The sequence below is a fragment of the Synchiropus splendidus genome, chromosome 6 (genome assembly GCF_027744825.2).
Source record: "Synchiropus splendidus isolate RoL2022-P1 chromosome 6, RoL_Sspl_1.0, whole genome shotgun sequence".
NCBI classification, from domain to species: domain Eukaryota; kingdom Metazoa; phylum Chordata; class Actinopteri; order Syngnathiformes; family Callionymidae; genus Synchiropus; species Synchiropus splendidus.
Window position 1 is genome coordinate 6,857,559 of NC_071339.1, and position 15,940 is coordinate 6,873,498.

The following is a 15,940-nucleotide window of genomic DNA, read 5'->3' on the forward strand; positions in this document are numbered from 1 at the left end:
CACAAAGAGTCTTTTCTGCAGTTTCAGCACTCTATCCTGTCCCTTTATGCGTGTCTTTGTTTTAAGGTCGTTTCCATAGAAACAGTTTGGCAAGGCTCTAGCTAAACTGAGGATTCAAGGGACAAGGAGATATGTTGAATTTCAATCCCGTTATAGACTTTATTGATTATCAACACATGGTCGTGTGACTCCAAAAGACTGCAGCTACATTAAAGGTTAAATCAACAAACATAAAAATACACCACATATTGGAAGTAGCTTGACCTTGTTAACTTTGACTGACAGTTGCATTGTACCTAATTCTGGACCATGTTCCTCATCATAAGCTGTGAAAACTACTACTATAAAATATCTATAGTTAGTCACTCCACTCTGTAGTCTACTTGATGCTTATATGCCCTGTGTGGAAGCGTCAGAACTCAGCAGGGTGCCTGTATTCTGGTCTTCATCTGTGTCATCTGACAGCAATACAGAGGGAGTTTTGTCAACCAGTCCAGGGATCAGAGAACTATTCATTGTTGACACCCGTCCAATGATGCCCTCAGGGACATGATTCTGAATCTATTTTATGTTTCTAAATGTAAACCTGCATCAGAGAAAGTGTAGGGAGACAAGCAGACAGGCAGGATGTTGGTCACCCATCCTGTGAAGCATCAATAACTCAGTGGATGAATGCCACTGCTTCTACGAGACCCCTGGGGCGACAGCAGCTACTGCCAACGTCCCTTCAGCCTGCAGCGCAGCCATCACACGGTCAGAGCCCAGCAGGAAGCGGCCCAGCCAAGGCAGAGACGAACTAAACTGTGGGTCAGCTTCTGCCCTCAGGAGCTGGAAAGTAGGTCTGGACCACAAAACCCCCCACTTCAGAACTCACAGTTGATCAGGCGAATAGAGCCGATGTGAGCGAGTCTACAAGTTAGATTTTTAGGAGGAGCAGTGAAGCAATAGTTTTCATAAGAACTTTAGTCGAAGCCCAGTCTGGTCAAGGGAAGACTGGACTCTGCCAGGGCTGTCCTTTTGCAAGTCCTCATGAGATAACCTTTCACAGTGAGGTTGAAGAGGCTGTTTGGTTTTGTCATCGCAGAATCTCCAAACTTCGAATTTTCCAACTCTGGGAAAAATAATGAAAATTATCTGAAGATGGGCTACTGACCCTGACAGACCAGGTTCAGAACCCTCAATTGCAAGCAGTTGAATGTGCTGTCCGGGTTGGAGACAAGATACTTTTTCAAGGGAGTTTAATGGATCGGACCAGCACCTTCATGAGGCCTTGGTTCATGAAGAAAGAGCTGAGCCTACTAACTACTACTATAATAAGGAGATCCGAGGTCAACTGATCCAAGGTCAATCAGTGTTTCCTCAGTCTCCTTCCAGTTCTTCTATAGTGAGGGGTCCAGTAGAAACCCCTCCTTTGATGCTGATGAGCAGCTGTCTATGTTGAGTCTCTAAATCTCATGATCACTAACACTAGTAGAAATACCAACCAACATGTAACAAACTTCTCTATCTGCTGCTAGATGTGCAACTATTTCAGCCTTTGGACCCTTTTACAGTAGTCCCCCATGTGTCCATGACATATTTTCCAGTTTCTCTGTTCAAACAGCATTGACAAGTGTTGTGATTCAGAAACCATGGCTCAACTTGACTCTTTTACAATAATCGATTAAAATTACCAACACACTCAGAGAATGTGACAATTATTATCTACATTTTCATGCATTTTCGTCAGCCATACACACGGAGTGATCAAAGTGTGTTCCAATCCTACGACAACAAACCAAGAAGATGTAGTGAATATTGGCCACAAGAGAGCACTGATTTATGTATGACTGTGTGATGTTTGGACAGAAGTGAGCAGGGTTGGCTGCACCACAGTGGGCTCTCAGCCACCACACCCCCTAAAGAAACAGAGAGGAGAAGCCAAACGGGAGGAAGGGGAAGAATCACAAAACCCGAAATGTGTGTGTTTGCAGCATGAGGGAAGTTGACTGTCAGATAACGTTAGCTCCTGCTTCCTCTGGATTCTTGTGTTATGGCTCAATATTTATCAGGCCGAGCCTCTTGTGCGTTCAAGTTCACAAAGCATCAAAGGCCACAATGTTTATTTCACCTTGACCACATTTGAACATTGACAACAATACAGGTGATGCATGTGAGTAACAAAACTCACATTTAAGTCAGTTATTTTCTGTAGGTTATTCCTTCACAGAGAGGCAGGGGACACCCTGGACGGGCCACCAGTCAATCATGTGGATAGATGGACAACTCAATAATGAACTAATAAACAAACCACTGCATGTTTGCACACACACACACCTGTGACTCACAGCTTTGATGTACCAATGCATAGCTAACCTCTACATGCTGACACATTTACAAAACAAAAAAAGCTGCTTTATAACGTCACATACTGAAGACACCCGTCAAGTCGTTGACTGCGGTCCAATGTTCTTTTCATCGGCAACATCCGATCTGTGAGGAAAACTGGAAATAGCTCAGCGAGAAAGAGATTGGAGATGAAGCTGTGCCCCCAAATGAATTCTCCATCTTTATTCTTTGATGTCTCTATAATCCCTCACATGCCTTTTCTATATTCAGCTTTGAAGCTCCAAAAGATAATCTTCTATTCTCTAGCATGGCAAAACGGCTTGAAATGCTGGGGAATCTGCCTTCCCACAGACTGGCAGAGAAATGTGTGTTCTACATTTAGTCATTGATTTTCCCTTCCTTGGTTCTCATAATGTTTGAGTTTGTGAAAGAGGTGTGCTGGGTTGTGTCTCTCTTTATACATGTTTGCGGCAAGTATTTGAATGAGACAGCATGAGGCCTACAGATGTGTTTTGAAACCTCACTTTACACCTTTTAGTTCAACATCAGACGTCAAACAGGATTTACATTTATGAACATAGATATATGTATGTATTTTAGAAAATTGCATTGCACTTGTGACACCACATGTTGATCCAGACCTAAATTCAGTGGTTCATTCATGTGGTTGATAGCTGGACTGAGATAGCATGTAGCCAGTAGCAGGACTATAACCAGGTGATGGATGATGGGTGATGGACGGCTGTGTGAGCTTCAGCTCCGCAGCGGAAGTAAAGAAACTCAGAGACTAATCATGGTCTAGTGATGTCTAAGAACCTTCTGTTCAATGGAGAAGTCGTGTGTGTTTCTCTGTCTTAGCCGATGTCTGCGGTGATCACATGACAAATCTGATGTCCGCTACGTTTTGTAACTCACGACAATGATGACCCGCACATTTGTCTTTAACTTCCTTCACTCAGTTTGTTTCGATTGTTAGTTCACGCAAGAATATAAGAAGATGTGATCTGTAGGTTTAAGGGGACAACATTGGCACCATGTTTCAACCGGGGCACTGAGAATCTGTACCTCAGATACTCCATGTGTCAGGAATATTTCATTTTATTCAGAAACATGCGAGTTGAATTTCAAAACCTGGCGAATGAAGCGTGTTGACAATGACAGCTCCAAGATGGCGTTGAACCATCGCTCCATTGTGCTTAAGTGAAACTAGTTCATCAGTCAGCACCATTGCTGTATACACAGTTCAATATAACACTCTGAAAAGTTTAATAACCTTTCAGCTTCCATTGTTCTACTTCTACGGTCATAGGAAGCTGAAGAACCGAAGAGCTCACGGCGCCACCCCTCGTCACGGAGGTGAGCTACCTTTTCACTGCACTGCATGTAAACCAGGAGAACACAATGCAGTCAGACTGCGGGTTATCGAGCTACAGTCTGCAAGTAGCCACAGTCTATGTGAATCGCAGACAGATAAAAAAAATGTCTCTTGTAAAAGTCAGTATGGCAGACCTCCTCCGCCTCGTTCAACTGTTGACTGTGTCACTGCATATAATGGGATTAATATTTACTGAGTCATGTACAATGCATTTTAGTGTTTAAAAAAGTACTTTCTCAAACACAAATATTTATGAACTCTGATAATCATGCAACAAAGCCTCGAGTTGTTGGAAACCGCAAAGAGGATTAGCAACAATCCTCTGGATGGAATGGATGCGAATGACTTTTTTATGCACAGGGCTGTATAATTATGTAATGGACTTATGTCTTTAGTAAATTCTCCAACTTCCCAATTGTTGGTCTGTATTCGTCTGCTCCAGTCACAGTCATCACTTTTCCATCAGATCTACAGGATTAAAAAAAAATTTTTTTTTGCTTTATCCACATAATAAGATGTTAATCTTGCATGGAATCTGCTACCGGGGAACACGGAGTGACTGTGCCGCGCTGTCGTCGCCACCTGGTCCTCACGACTACTGCAGTCTGACAAGCACACACACAAACACATAACCTCCCCATGCATGCGAAATGGGTTTATGGTTCCTGGAGCAGCTTCCAGAGTGTTTCATAACATTAGATAGAGCAACTGCTGAATGTTCGACTTGTGCAAGTAGAAAACACAATACGCCTTTACATTAACATAAGTAATGAATGAAGCTGAGTGACAATTAAATTATTCTATAATTCTTCTATATATAATTATTCTATAATTCTGCAGGATTCTCAAAAGTGTGACGTAATATAAGGACGACAAAAACGAAAAATGCATGCAACTATACTAGTATATCATTGTTGTGATTATCTCAAGTTGAATCCAACAAACGTAAAATAAATAATTAAAATATATATCCCGGGTGTCCCACATCTGATGGAAGAAAAACTACAAAAAAATCATCTGAATAATATAATTAAAAAGGCCAACCTCATTCTACAAGAAGGGCATATGGAGCTCGACTGGCTTCTTCTTTTGGTCACAAATATGCTGCACACCTGCCAACAATATTGACTTCAAGAGGCAAAAAAAACTTCTAGCCAACTAAACCTAGCAATTGTTGGAAACTGCAGTTATTCAAAAGAAGGATCAACTTTCAGTGCACACATTCTTCTGACTAAACCATTATTTATCATGGTCACGCCAACTTTCTTACTGTATTGTCACAAAAATATTCAAAGTTTTACTAATCTCTGCATTGCAATTTCATGCATTTCTATAGGAACTTCGCTGACAGTTGCAAATGACGCGTGAGTTGTTGCCAGACTGTGTCTTGTGATGGATGTTGTGTGTTGATGCAATAGTGCTGACTGAAACCCAAACAAGTTGAATCCAATGAGTGCAATATGGTGTGGATTATGCTGTTGCAACAGGCTTGACTTCAAAAGCTTCCACAGACATCAGTGAACACAGGCCATTTAGTAAACACATCTCCAGAAACAACTTTTCATCAGGAGCCCTGCTTGAAGTTCCTCTTCAGAACATGCGTGACTCAGCAGGGGGAAGGAAACGCTTTCTCCCCTCGACATCAGAGCAAATGAACTCCACATTCAGTGGAAACCTAATAACTCCGGCGTGAGAGGGAACCTTTGCCCTCCAGGCGCTTGCACCGCCGGCCCCTCCTCTCATCGCGGAGGTTTAACAGACCTCAGATGTTGCTGCTGCGCCGTCTAGACTGCCTGCTGGGAGTGTGTAGATGGGCGGGGACACATGTGCCCCGAGAAGCCTCTGATTTGCTGCCGAGACACGTTCAGAGGCGGCATCCGCACAATGATTGGTTGTAGTACAAGTCAGTTGAGCGAGATTGTGTTACTTTCACGGACGCCTTGTAGATTGGAACCTGCAGAATCGGTACTTTTCGATAAGATATGTTATGTTCCCGACGTGCATGCAAACAATTAGGTACTCAGCCAGTGATACTCTTTTGCATCTGTTTATTTTCCTGAACTACCGGACTACAAACACACACGTATTAATGGGCAGGCGAATCACTATGCACGATTGCTGTATTTCTACCCAACAAAAAGTAGTGCTTCTATTTTATAAAAATAAAATAAAAATGTATTTTTGCAAATACCAAACAAGATATTGCTTATTTCAGAAATAAGCTGTTTTCAAAAATACACTTACCTATTTTGCATATATAAGTCTTGTCAATGAGTGAGGGATTGAATTGAAAGGGATGATTGCTCTTTCATGGTGAAGAAAGAGCTGAGCCAAAGGCTTGCATCACAAGCTATGGACTAAGCCTGAATGAACAACATCACCAACACTGGCAGCTGATTTTTTTTTCCTGTCAGGTGTCCTGAGAGTGAAGGGATGAGAGGAAATTTGTGTAACGTAAGCTGCATGTTTGTGTTATTATCAGGGCTGTGGAGAGGAGAGACACATTGTAAACCACGAGGCTCATTAATTATATTATACAGATTCACTATAAAATGCTTATTTTACTGCCAAAATAAATCTGGAAAGTAAAACATGCACAGGCACCAATGAATCCCATGATATAAAGAACCCGATTTTATATAAATAATGTACAAAATGTAGACAAGCAACACTGTGAAGATAACACAAACAGTGTCTGTGTAGGCCTGTTTATTTGCATATTCTGTGAATATCAACCCGGGACACGGTGGACTGAATCCGTCACTAATAAACCTGGTAACCTGTTCAAATGTCTGTATTTATTGTAATATATGTCGGCAATACTGAAAAAAATCAGTTGATTTGAGAAGTATAGCGTTCATGCAGATAACAGCGCATCGAAGGTAACAAGAATTCCCACAGTCCCTGAACGCGCCATCTCCCCACCAGCCTGCGTTCATTCAGCAGCTCACAGAAGCGCTGCGGCTGTGAGGAGCGCTCGACCCGGCTCTGTCTCTGCTGCACTCTGACTAGGATGTAGGCACCATCCGCGGGGAAGTCAAGAGCGCCTTCACACTGCGATGTGAGAAGAGACACTGCAATGTTCTCCACGGAGGAGACGCACCGGAGCAAGAAGGAGCAGGAAGCAGGAGCGCAGAGGAGGCAGCGGACCGCCGGCAGGTCCTGACGGCTGCTCCCGCTGACCTGAGGCAGCCAGCCCCACACACACTCACTCACACCCCGCTCCCACAACAACCGCTCTTCGTCCACGTCCCTGTGGTGAGGCAACAATGGCGAGCCAGGGTGACTGCTGCGTGAAGGTGGCGCTGAGGTAAAAGCCTGTGTGTGTGTGTGAAAACATGCCGACCATGTTGTGGTGACTGAGCTCACGCGCATGGAGTGTCACCTGGTTCATGACGCGAGGGTGGAGTTGTGTCCAGCAGAGATAAGACACATGTGCAGAGCGCATGTTTGTTGCCTCAGGTTCCCTTTCAGCAGTCTATTTTGTCAAAATTCCACAGTGGCTGTGGTGACAAGGGCAGCTGCAGAAGGAGGCTGCTTCTCCCATCACGTCTTTTCACCTTGTACCATGCTGACTGCTGTAATAGAAGGTGCTTTCTGAACCCTGCTCTTCATACAACACAAAGAGATGCTGCTTCAGATCATTACATGTCTTGAACGCACGGCGGTTTTATTGTCTATTGAGACTGGATAGGTGATGTTGACGCTTGCACAGGCTGGGGGCAGCCCATAATAATAAAGAGCTTGTATTCAGGCTCCTTTTTCACAGCTGAGACTCAGTTAGTGGTCTCTGAACCACATATGGTCACCGTGGGAGCTTTAACATGAACCTGATGCCAACTCTGTATTAAACCTGGTGTCTGTTTAATCATTTAGATCTTGGAAATAACAGAAAGATCAACTCTTCCCAGGACCGCCTTGTGGTCCTGTTACAGCGCCATGGAGACTGTGTTCCCCATACAGTCAGAGGCTAGTTATGATGCCAAAAAGCATCCACAAGTTCACAGCGTTATGAATCTAACTGGAACTGGACTGTTCATCTCTCAGACTGTGATGTGATGCTGCTTTCAAGACTTACATTTTTTAAGAATTGTCTCCCTGTGTAAGAACACTCTGCAGGTTATTAATCACCTTTAGTCTTTTCTCTTCTTCTTCAGTGATTTTCCAGAAAGCCCCCAAGCTACAGTATATGATCTGAGCACGAGGCAGCAATTAATTTTCTTCTCAGGAAGATTTCTAATAAGTATATATCATGAATTACTTTTGTGGACTTGGTTCACCCCAGATTTTCCTTTCAGTATAGGTGAAATTATATTGCTAATGTTTCATTTTACAGTGGGGTTCTGCACCCTAAAGGTGTTTTATTTCATTTATTTCATACGCTACTAGCTGATGGATTAGAGGTGACATTCCGAGTGCGCTGTTCAGTGTCGCAAGCACGGATTGGCTTAGCAACGTAGCATAAATCACTTGTCTATCTCTGTATTCGGTTGTGTGATATGGTGCAAAAATTGTGAATTTGTTTACTGACAGCAGAAACATTCATTCGATTCTGGTGCTGATCCTGAAGTACAGGACATTTTGGACCAAAAACTCCTTGATATGTTTAAGGGAAGTCAAGCGAGGGAAAGGTTTATACGGACGTGGGGTGAGTTTTGAAAATACTTAAAATATGTGACAATAAATATATATAGTTTCCACTCAGGGGATTTTCCCACTAATGCTGGAGGTTTTGGAATGTAACACCCATGATCTTAAAACAATTGCTACTTTATTTTTTTTGTTTGTTTTTTTAAACACCATCTTGTCCTTCTGATGTTAGTGGAGACGTACCATGTTACTGCAGAGGTCTGAGCAGTGACAGGTGATTTAGCTTCATCATCATTGTCAGTCCCTCAAGAAAAGTGTTAATGGTTTTTTAGTAAAGGTTAATTGCACAGTTGTGTTGCTGAGAGTACTTGTGCTGAAGCCTGCTCAGTAAATCGCTTCCTGGGATCACGACCTGTAAGAAGCTAATTGCATGCATCTATCACCTACTGCTTGAAATACAGTAAAATAAATCCCAAATGAAGCGCAATAGTTTCAACTGTATGGTTGTAGCCTGGATGACCAGTGTGGGGGTTGCTGATGGGGAGGGAGAGGGAGGGTTTGGGCACAGTAGCTTTTTAAGATGACCCTTTTAAGCGATGGCTGTGTTCCCTGAGGGGAGGTTCTGGACTCTCTTGTCAGTGAGCTGTTGACTGAGTCTCTTTTGTGCTTGTTCACTGCAACAGTTACAGGAAGTCGGGTAGGTGCTGTTGACAGAAAGGAGTAGAGTGAAAAGAGGAGCCACACGAGCAGCTGGTGGATGCTGCTCAGCTCAAGTTATTGATTTGAGTGTGCTGACTGATGGTGACATCTGTTGTGTTGAATGCAAAAAGTAGCAGTATTGAATGATGATAATTAGGGCTCAGTGATATGGACAGAATTCCACATGTCTATATTCATGACAGATATCTCCATATAGCTCAGGTGGTAGACTGGTCGGCCTGTGACTGAGGGGTGACCAGTTCCAACACCTGATGTAATGCCCTTGAGCAAGACACTTATACCTGTTTGGCTTGTGGCGGCAAGCACAAAAGTGATGTTAGCTCGTGCCTCAGCCTCACCTGCTGCCCAAGAGGGGGGAATTGATATATTTGATTTTGCAGTACCCACAACTTACATACAGATATACATTGTCAGTTAACCTCCTCTTAGTCCTGTTCAGGGTTGCCGGGTTTGCTAGAACCATCCCAGCGGTCAGTGGGCAAAAGACAACTATACATTCTTGACAGCTCATATCTTGATATAGGTACAAGAACGATTTGTCTTTCAGCCCTAATATTATTATATTATAACAGTAATACATAAGTATTGAAAACTGAGCTTTCGTTATCTGCTGTGTGACTGTTTTCAAACAATACTTAACAGAGGGCTGCGCTTCATGCGAACATTGGAGGTGAATGTATTTTGGCATCCAATTTAAGCATAGATGAGGAGCGCCAATCCACACCTTGTAAATGGACACATTGTAAAGTAAAGTAATTGTAAAGAAAAAAATATAATTACAGTTTATTGTCAAAAGTTGGGACATCATAAAAAGTGACCACTTTTCTGCCTAATTTTCATTATAGAACTGTTCAAAATTAATTGATTGTAAATCAAGGCTGGACAAAAGTACTTCAGACTGGTATGAAAAATACAGATGATGTTACTGGGGCTTTGGTATTAAATATCAAAATCCATCATAACAATTGAGTACTTGTGAATGTGTGTGTGAAGGAGCTATTTTAAAATATGTTTCAACCACGCTTTGCTTTTGTGTGTATTGTCATGACATTTGTGGTAGCCAACCCAACAGGAAATGAGAAGCTCACCAATAAACATGACAGAAGTTATAACTTCCTGCTGCTGCAACGGTTTACTCGGTGACCTCAGTGAGACTCTTGAAACCTGGGAAAGTTTGCCGGTTGGTGTGTAATCGCTCCCATGTTGTGATGCCCCCAGGCCAACGATGGAGACTGTTTGTGTGTAGATGAAGAGCGATCGTGAGGGCCAAACACATGCACAGTCGCCAGTTCCCATTTCCTCCATGTCCTCGCCGCCTTCCCCAAACAATACAGTGACATGACCCACAATCCTGCATGAGATGGACAGACACACTGGTGCAAACACTCTATGTGTATTTACTTACAGCCTGCAGAGTTTGTGCTCTTTGTTTTGAGGAGCTTCAGCACCACCAAGTATTCAGGGACAAGCTTTCCTCTGAATACGTACAGCTACTGGGTGGACCGTCGCATTCCACTTATGATTGGTTTTTAATTCCTGTTTGCTTATTGAGCTGGACCTTCAGAAAGCAACTCAGCTGAAGTGCAAAGTCAGCATGACTATAAATAGACACAGAAACAAATCTGTTTTGAGTCTTTGAACCAGTGACTGCTGCTAGATCTTCTCACTTTAATAGGCTCTTATCTGTTTGTGGCTAATTTAAGCAATTCCACCGGCAAGGCTGAAGGTAACACCAGACTTAGGTTCTTCACGCATTTGTGGTTGAAGACTGGGACTTTAGAGGAGGAATGTGGAATAAATGCTGGACTCAGTAAACAGTCTTCTTTGTTGCCTTAAAGCTTCAGCTTATCATGCTGTGTTGATGCTAAATATCTTAGCTTATGGGTTTGTTGTCACTTATCGCAAGGTTGCAAAACGAAAAAGAATTCCTCCAGACATTTCCTTTTTTATTATAATGAGAAATGGCTATTCTGGCACAGTCATGGGATCTGGTATGCTGTCAGTGTCATCCATGAACTTATGAGTTTATGACATTCCAAGAGAGTATTTAGCCTTTGAAACTGTATTAACTTTTTAAAACATGCCTTTATGTGGCCCCCTACAATAGTGGTCATCAGTGTTGATGTACTTCCAACACAACAATAATTGAAAGCATGGGACCACTTGTACATATATGAGTGAAAACCATGGCAGTATTTCTAAATTTAGCACTATTCTATTACAACTGGAGCTGTATCTGCAACAATCCTAACTCATCAGCTGCTTGTAGAGGTCTAAATGTGGTGTGAAAATGTTTTGGATCCCTATTTAAATTGGATTAGATTAAATAACATTTGTTGGTGCCACATGTCTGATTACTGAGGGACATGTTTGTTACATTATCTTGAGTCATTGTCATGATATTTGAGTGGCCAAGTGTTTGTTATTAGAAGAGAACTACATGTTCCTATGCCTCACATCCAGCCCTGTCATCTCTATATACCGTATGTCCTGCACCATGATTTCAGAAGGTCTGTTATTGATGGCCCGTCTGTAAACAGAATCATCGTGTGTGGTGTTCTAATGAAAGATAATCGTGTTCAGACTTTCACTTTCGCCTGACAGGATATTAGTGGAACACAAATCATATCCATGTCAAACCCAAGACTGAAACCAAGCAATGTGACAACTGCCGTCTACAAGTGTGCCCCATTTAAACGGATGGTGCTTGAGTTGTTTTGCTAAGACCAATGGGCAAAACTCTATAAATGACTCCGGACATAGACTGCACAATACAAAGGACAACACAAGAGAGCAGGTCACGTCAGAGAGCCCTCTCAGCTGACACACAAAGGCTTTATTTGGGTGTGTATAAAAAGTGGTGTTTTGTTGTATGTCCTGTGTTGGCTACCAGTCTCGCCTGTTTCCTGTGAGCGTTAATATGTTGCCGCACATTCTGTCTGGCTAACTCTAGTCCTCTCTGGGGGGCTGCCTTTTAAAACAACTGCTTTGCGACTTTGCTGGGAAGTTGTCTTTTTTATGAGTCGGCCTGGTTTATTTGCTCACTGTATGCGCAGGTCACAGGACATCGCTGTCCCCCAAAGAGAAATCTTACACTTGGATTCGACATTTCAGCCACTTGCCTCTGTAGAAACCCGCTGAAAAATCTTTTGATTCAGCAATTTGGCTTCAAATGAGAGTGCAGGAAACATGAGGCGGCACGCACCCCTCGCTCGTCCGTGAATCACTTCCTCTTCTGACAACTCCCAAAGTTAATGCTTTGTGTTGAACCCTGTACATCAGCTTAGAGTCGATTACGGTCAAAGTTCTTCTCTTGAATTATTCAGCCAATACTTTTGTGAACGGCAGTTGTGAGGCTAAGCCTGCTCGGATGCTTAAACTGGAGTGACTCGCTGTATTTCTTTTCTGCTAAAGCAGAAGTTGCATAATCCCCGAGGTCTCAGTGGAGGTGTTAGCATCTTGTGGAGGAGTCAGACAAGGTGATGAGGACAAGGGGTTAGTAAGGTTTAGAATACATTTGCTAATCACTGCTTTTTTCAGGACAGTTAGTCAATTAGTGCTGTATCTTTGAGTAATCACCACAATCAATCTAATAGCCCATCTTCAATTCTGCCTTTCACAGCGGGACTATTTTGGACACAGATCAATGACTTGAATCCACTTTATGCTTTTGCACTCCGTGCTGCACTTGCAGAATGACTTCCTGTTAAGCAGCTGTTGGAGTATGCTCACTTCCTGTTCACTGCTGATGACTTTATTGACAGGGGACCAACGAATGTCTTGACTAGAAGTGTACAATATACTTCAAGCAATATAAAGTCGAGTTGAATGGGGGAGCATTCAGTTGAAGCTGTGCAATAAAGAAATAAAATCCGTCTTCTTTAGAAGAGCTTGGGCGACCACAACAAATTTATTTTTGAGACTCAATACTAATGCAGCTTCAGTGGTTTGTTGTGTTTTCTTTTTATCTGTTGGCTAGGATGGAGGACCAAATCTTTCAGCTGCTAATACGGCATCTCAGACTGTGCTGTTGTGCTGAGCTGCTGCTGCTTTTAGCTTTTCTCACTTCATGCTCGCTCTCTTGTCTGCTGGTTGTTGCCAAACTGAAAATGACAGTTGTGATAACAGTTGTCAGCTAGAGTATTGACATACGGTAACTATGACTATAGGCTTTCATATTGATTCCTCACAACTTTATTCTAATTAAAAGCCTGCATTGAAGGAGTCAGTGAATGAGTTGAATTACCGTGTCTCATTTTATTACTGAAACTGCAGCTTCCATCATGTGCTGCAGTCAATAGACTTTTCACACGGCGTAGGGTATTTCACACAGTAGAGAGGCATTCTCCCAGAGAAGTGTGAGCTTCAGGCTGGATACAAACGCTCCAAATAATCATAATAATAAAACAAATGGAACTGTAATTTGGATGTTTATATGCATTTCCCTGAAGTGTATGGCTAGTTTTACTGCATGATTAAAAGAAGAAGTATGCTTAGGGAAGAGTGAAGCGCAGGGCAGACCGGTGTGGGCAGCCCTGCTGTAACTGCTGTCCTGGAACGGTGGATTTGACCTTTCACACTGACACTCTGATGTGTCATGTGGTTGAGCAGAATCGGAGTACTATGTGGATCAGTTATGCAGGCAGCTTCAGGTTAAGTCTTAATGAGTTGCTGATTTATTTTCAATATGCAAACTCGTCTTTCCCCCGTTGCTCTATTAAACAGATTGGAAAGAGTGGAAAGCCGTGATGTAAAAAATGTAAGTTCTTGTAGCTGTGAACCAGAAAACTGTGAGGGGGGCTTCATTGACTAGTAAGACAAGTGCGCAGCCCTCACCGAATTGATCAGGTGTAAAGGGGGTCAGTGATGCACCAGTCAGTCCCATGCCACTGAAGATGGTTGACAACGTCACATCTGTGCCTCATTACGGCTCAAAAAAGTCAAATATGCGCGTGTGCTGGCTCTTTCATGAGGCCACCAGGACTCCTATTGTGGGTGCTCATACCGCATCTGAATGCATTCATTTGACTACTGAGTGAATGAATGAATGACTCTTCAGTGTGGACATTTGCATCACTGAAGTCTCATCATACGTCAGCTGCACCCCTAGACAGCCTCAATTATCATCTTTAGCTCTCATTCTGAAACACTTTTCACTTTTGCTGTACGTTGTAGAGACTTTAAAACCTTTAAATTTACTCTTGGACAATCTTCTTGTCATGTTAAAGGCTGCCAATGCTGGGCACCTCGTGGGTGAGTGAATGCAGAAAAGGGTGTGTGAATGAGTGGGATGTCACTGCTGGTCTTTGTGTGGCTCATGAACACACCAACACACACCCTGATGAAGTGGGCTGAATATGTAGTGAAGTGTGTCAGGCCCGAGTGTCATCCTCTTTAGTTCAGTTCTTTATAACCGCCATGCTTCACGTGCGAGTGAAACAAAGACTGAGGGGACGGGGGGTCTGTAGCGAAGAGAAGCTTCGGGGGTAATTTGGGAAAAGGGGTAAGTGTCTGTTGTCAAAAGGGCAACTGTAACATGCAAATTTGACCTCTTAGCCAAACACGATTGTTTGTGCATGAGCGGGTTCGTGTGAGCACGAGCATTGTCTGAGAATAATTTGGGTGCAGCTGCGTGTGTTTTCCTTTTTCTCAGTAAAGATAAGGGACATCCATAAGAATCATATATATGTTGTTAATATTGAAATTATATTTGAACCAAAGCTCTCCCCTCTTTGGTGCCTTACTGTAATCATTAATGTTTCTTGTTTTTTATTTTATTCTATTTACTCACGCTTGTTTGAATTGTGCATCTTTGTGTTGTTAAGTGCACATACATGTGCATGTGTGAGTGTGTGTGGCCAGCTGGCCCCTAATCACATGCAAGGCTAAGTAGCTTAATTACTACTGGAGTTTTTGCCTGAGTTTGTGTTGTGTTGTTGTGCTGAAATAAGCGTGACAGCAGGGGACACTGTGCTAAAACTGCCGATGTCAGCACTACTTCACCAACTGCCCGGATAGAGTAATAGTTTTTCTTCATTCACTGGTCTTTATTCTGGGTTTTGGCTGAGACAGTACGCAACGCTCATCTCGAATTGTTTTGTGTTTACATGACTCACAAATATGAATTACTGACCTCATTAATTTTCAAAAATGTGTGAATCAGTGGACAAAGAAAAGCTATACTCTGAGCCTGTGCGCTTGCTTCCTGTTTGTGTCATCCCCAGCACACTTCCTGTAGTGCTTTAACCGTAAACTCAGCACAACTCAGACTAGTCTATTCACCTAACAACAATGACCTCTAACACACCACAACACATTTAACTGGGATCCTCACTGACATTAAAGCTGATTCTGATTCTAATGTATAACTTGCCGACTTACTGGTGCAAGAAGAAAGCATGGCCAAACAGGCCAGGAAACTCAGTAGTTGCACTGAAATGTGGTGCTTGGTTGGATTCTGTTTTGGCCGTGTTTGGTGGTGGAGTCAGGACTGCTGACTGTTGGTATCAGTGACTGTCATTTTTATGCAGGATCCCTGCAGCACTTCCTTGTGATTGTACTAATGGCAGAATTTCTATTGTTATTACAAGTACTGTGTTATAATAGTCTGTATCTTAATGTTATGAGATTGTTAGGTACCATCTTGCCTCTTTTAAAACCCTTGTTTATTAAACTCCTTTGTGACTGACATCATCTTGTCAGCAAGAAACATCTTTAATAGTTTCAGTCCTTCACAGTCTTCACACCTGAAGCCTTCGTTTAAGTGCACATAAACAGCTTTTGGCACTCACTGTGTTGTCTGGCAGAATGGTGGGGGGTCTAGTGGTGAAGCTAACTAGCGCTGCAGGGGTGCTGTTTCTGCACAGACAATTATCACCTAATAAGAATTCAGAGTCGCTATGCTGGATATTCCTGAATATATGTGAT

General features: G+C 42.7%; 1 protein-coding gene across 5 annotated transcripts in view; it reads left to right on the forward strand.

Moving 5' to 3' along the window:
- Positions 1–6,673: 6,673 nt before the first annotated feature.
- The window catches only part of kif21b (kinesin family member 21B), a 49,976-nt gene continuing 40,709 nt past the window's right edge, over positions 6,674–15,940 (forward strand). For all 5 annotated transcript variants that reach the window (XM_053867919.1, XM_053867922.1, XM_053867921.1 and 2 more), the window contains exon 1: positions 6,674–7,013. In XM_053867919.1, the coding sequence (XP_053723894.1) occupies positions 6,973–7,013 (41 nt within the window). In that variant the 5' untranslated portion in view covers positions 6,674–6,972. The remainder of the gene's footprint in view (positions 7,014–15,940) is intronic.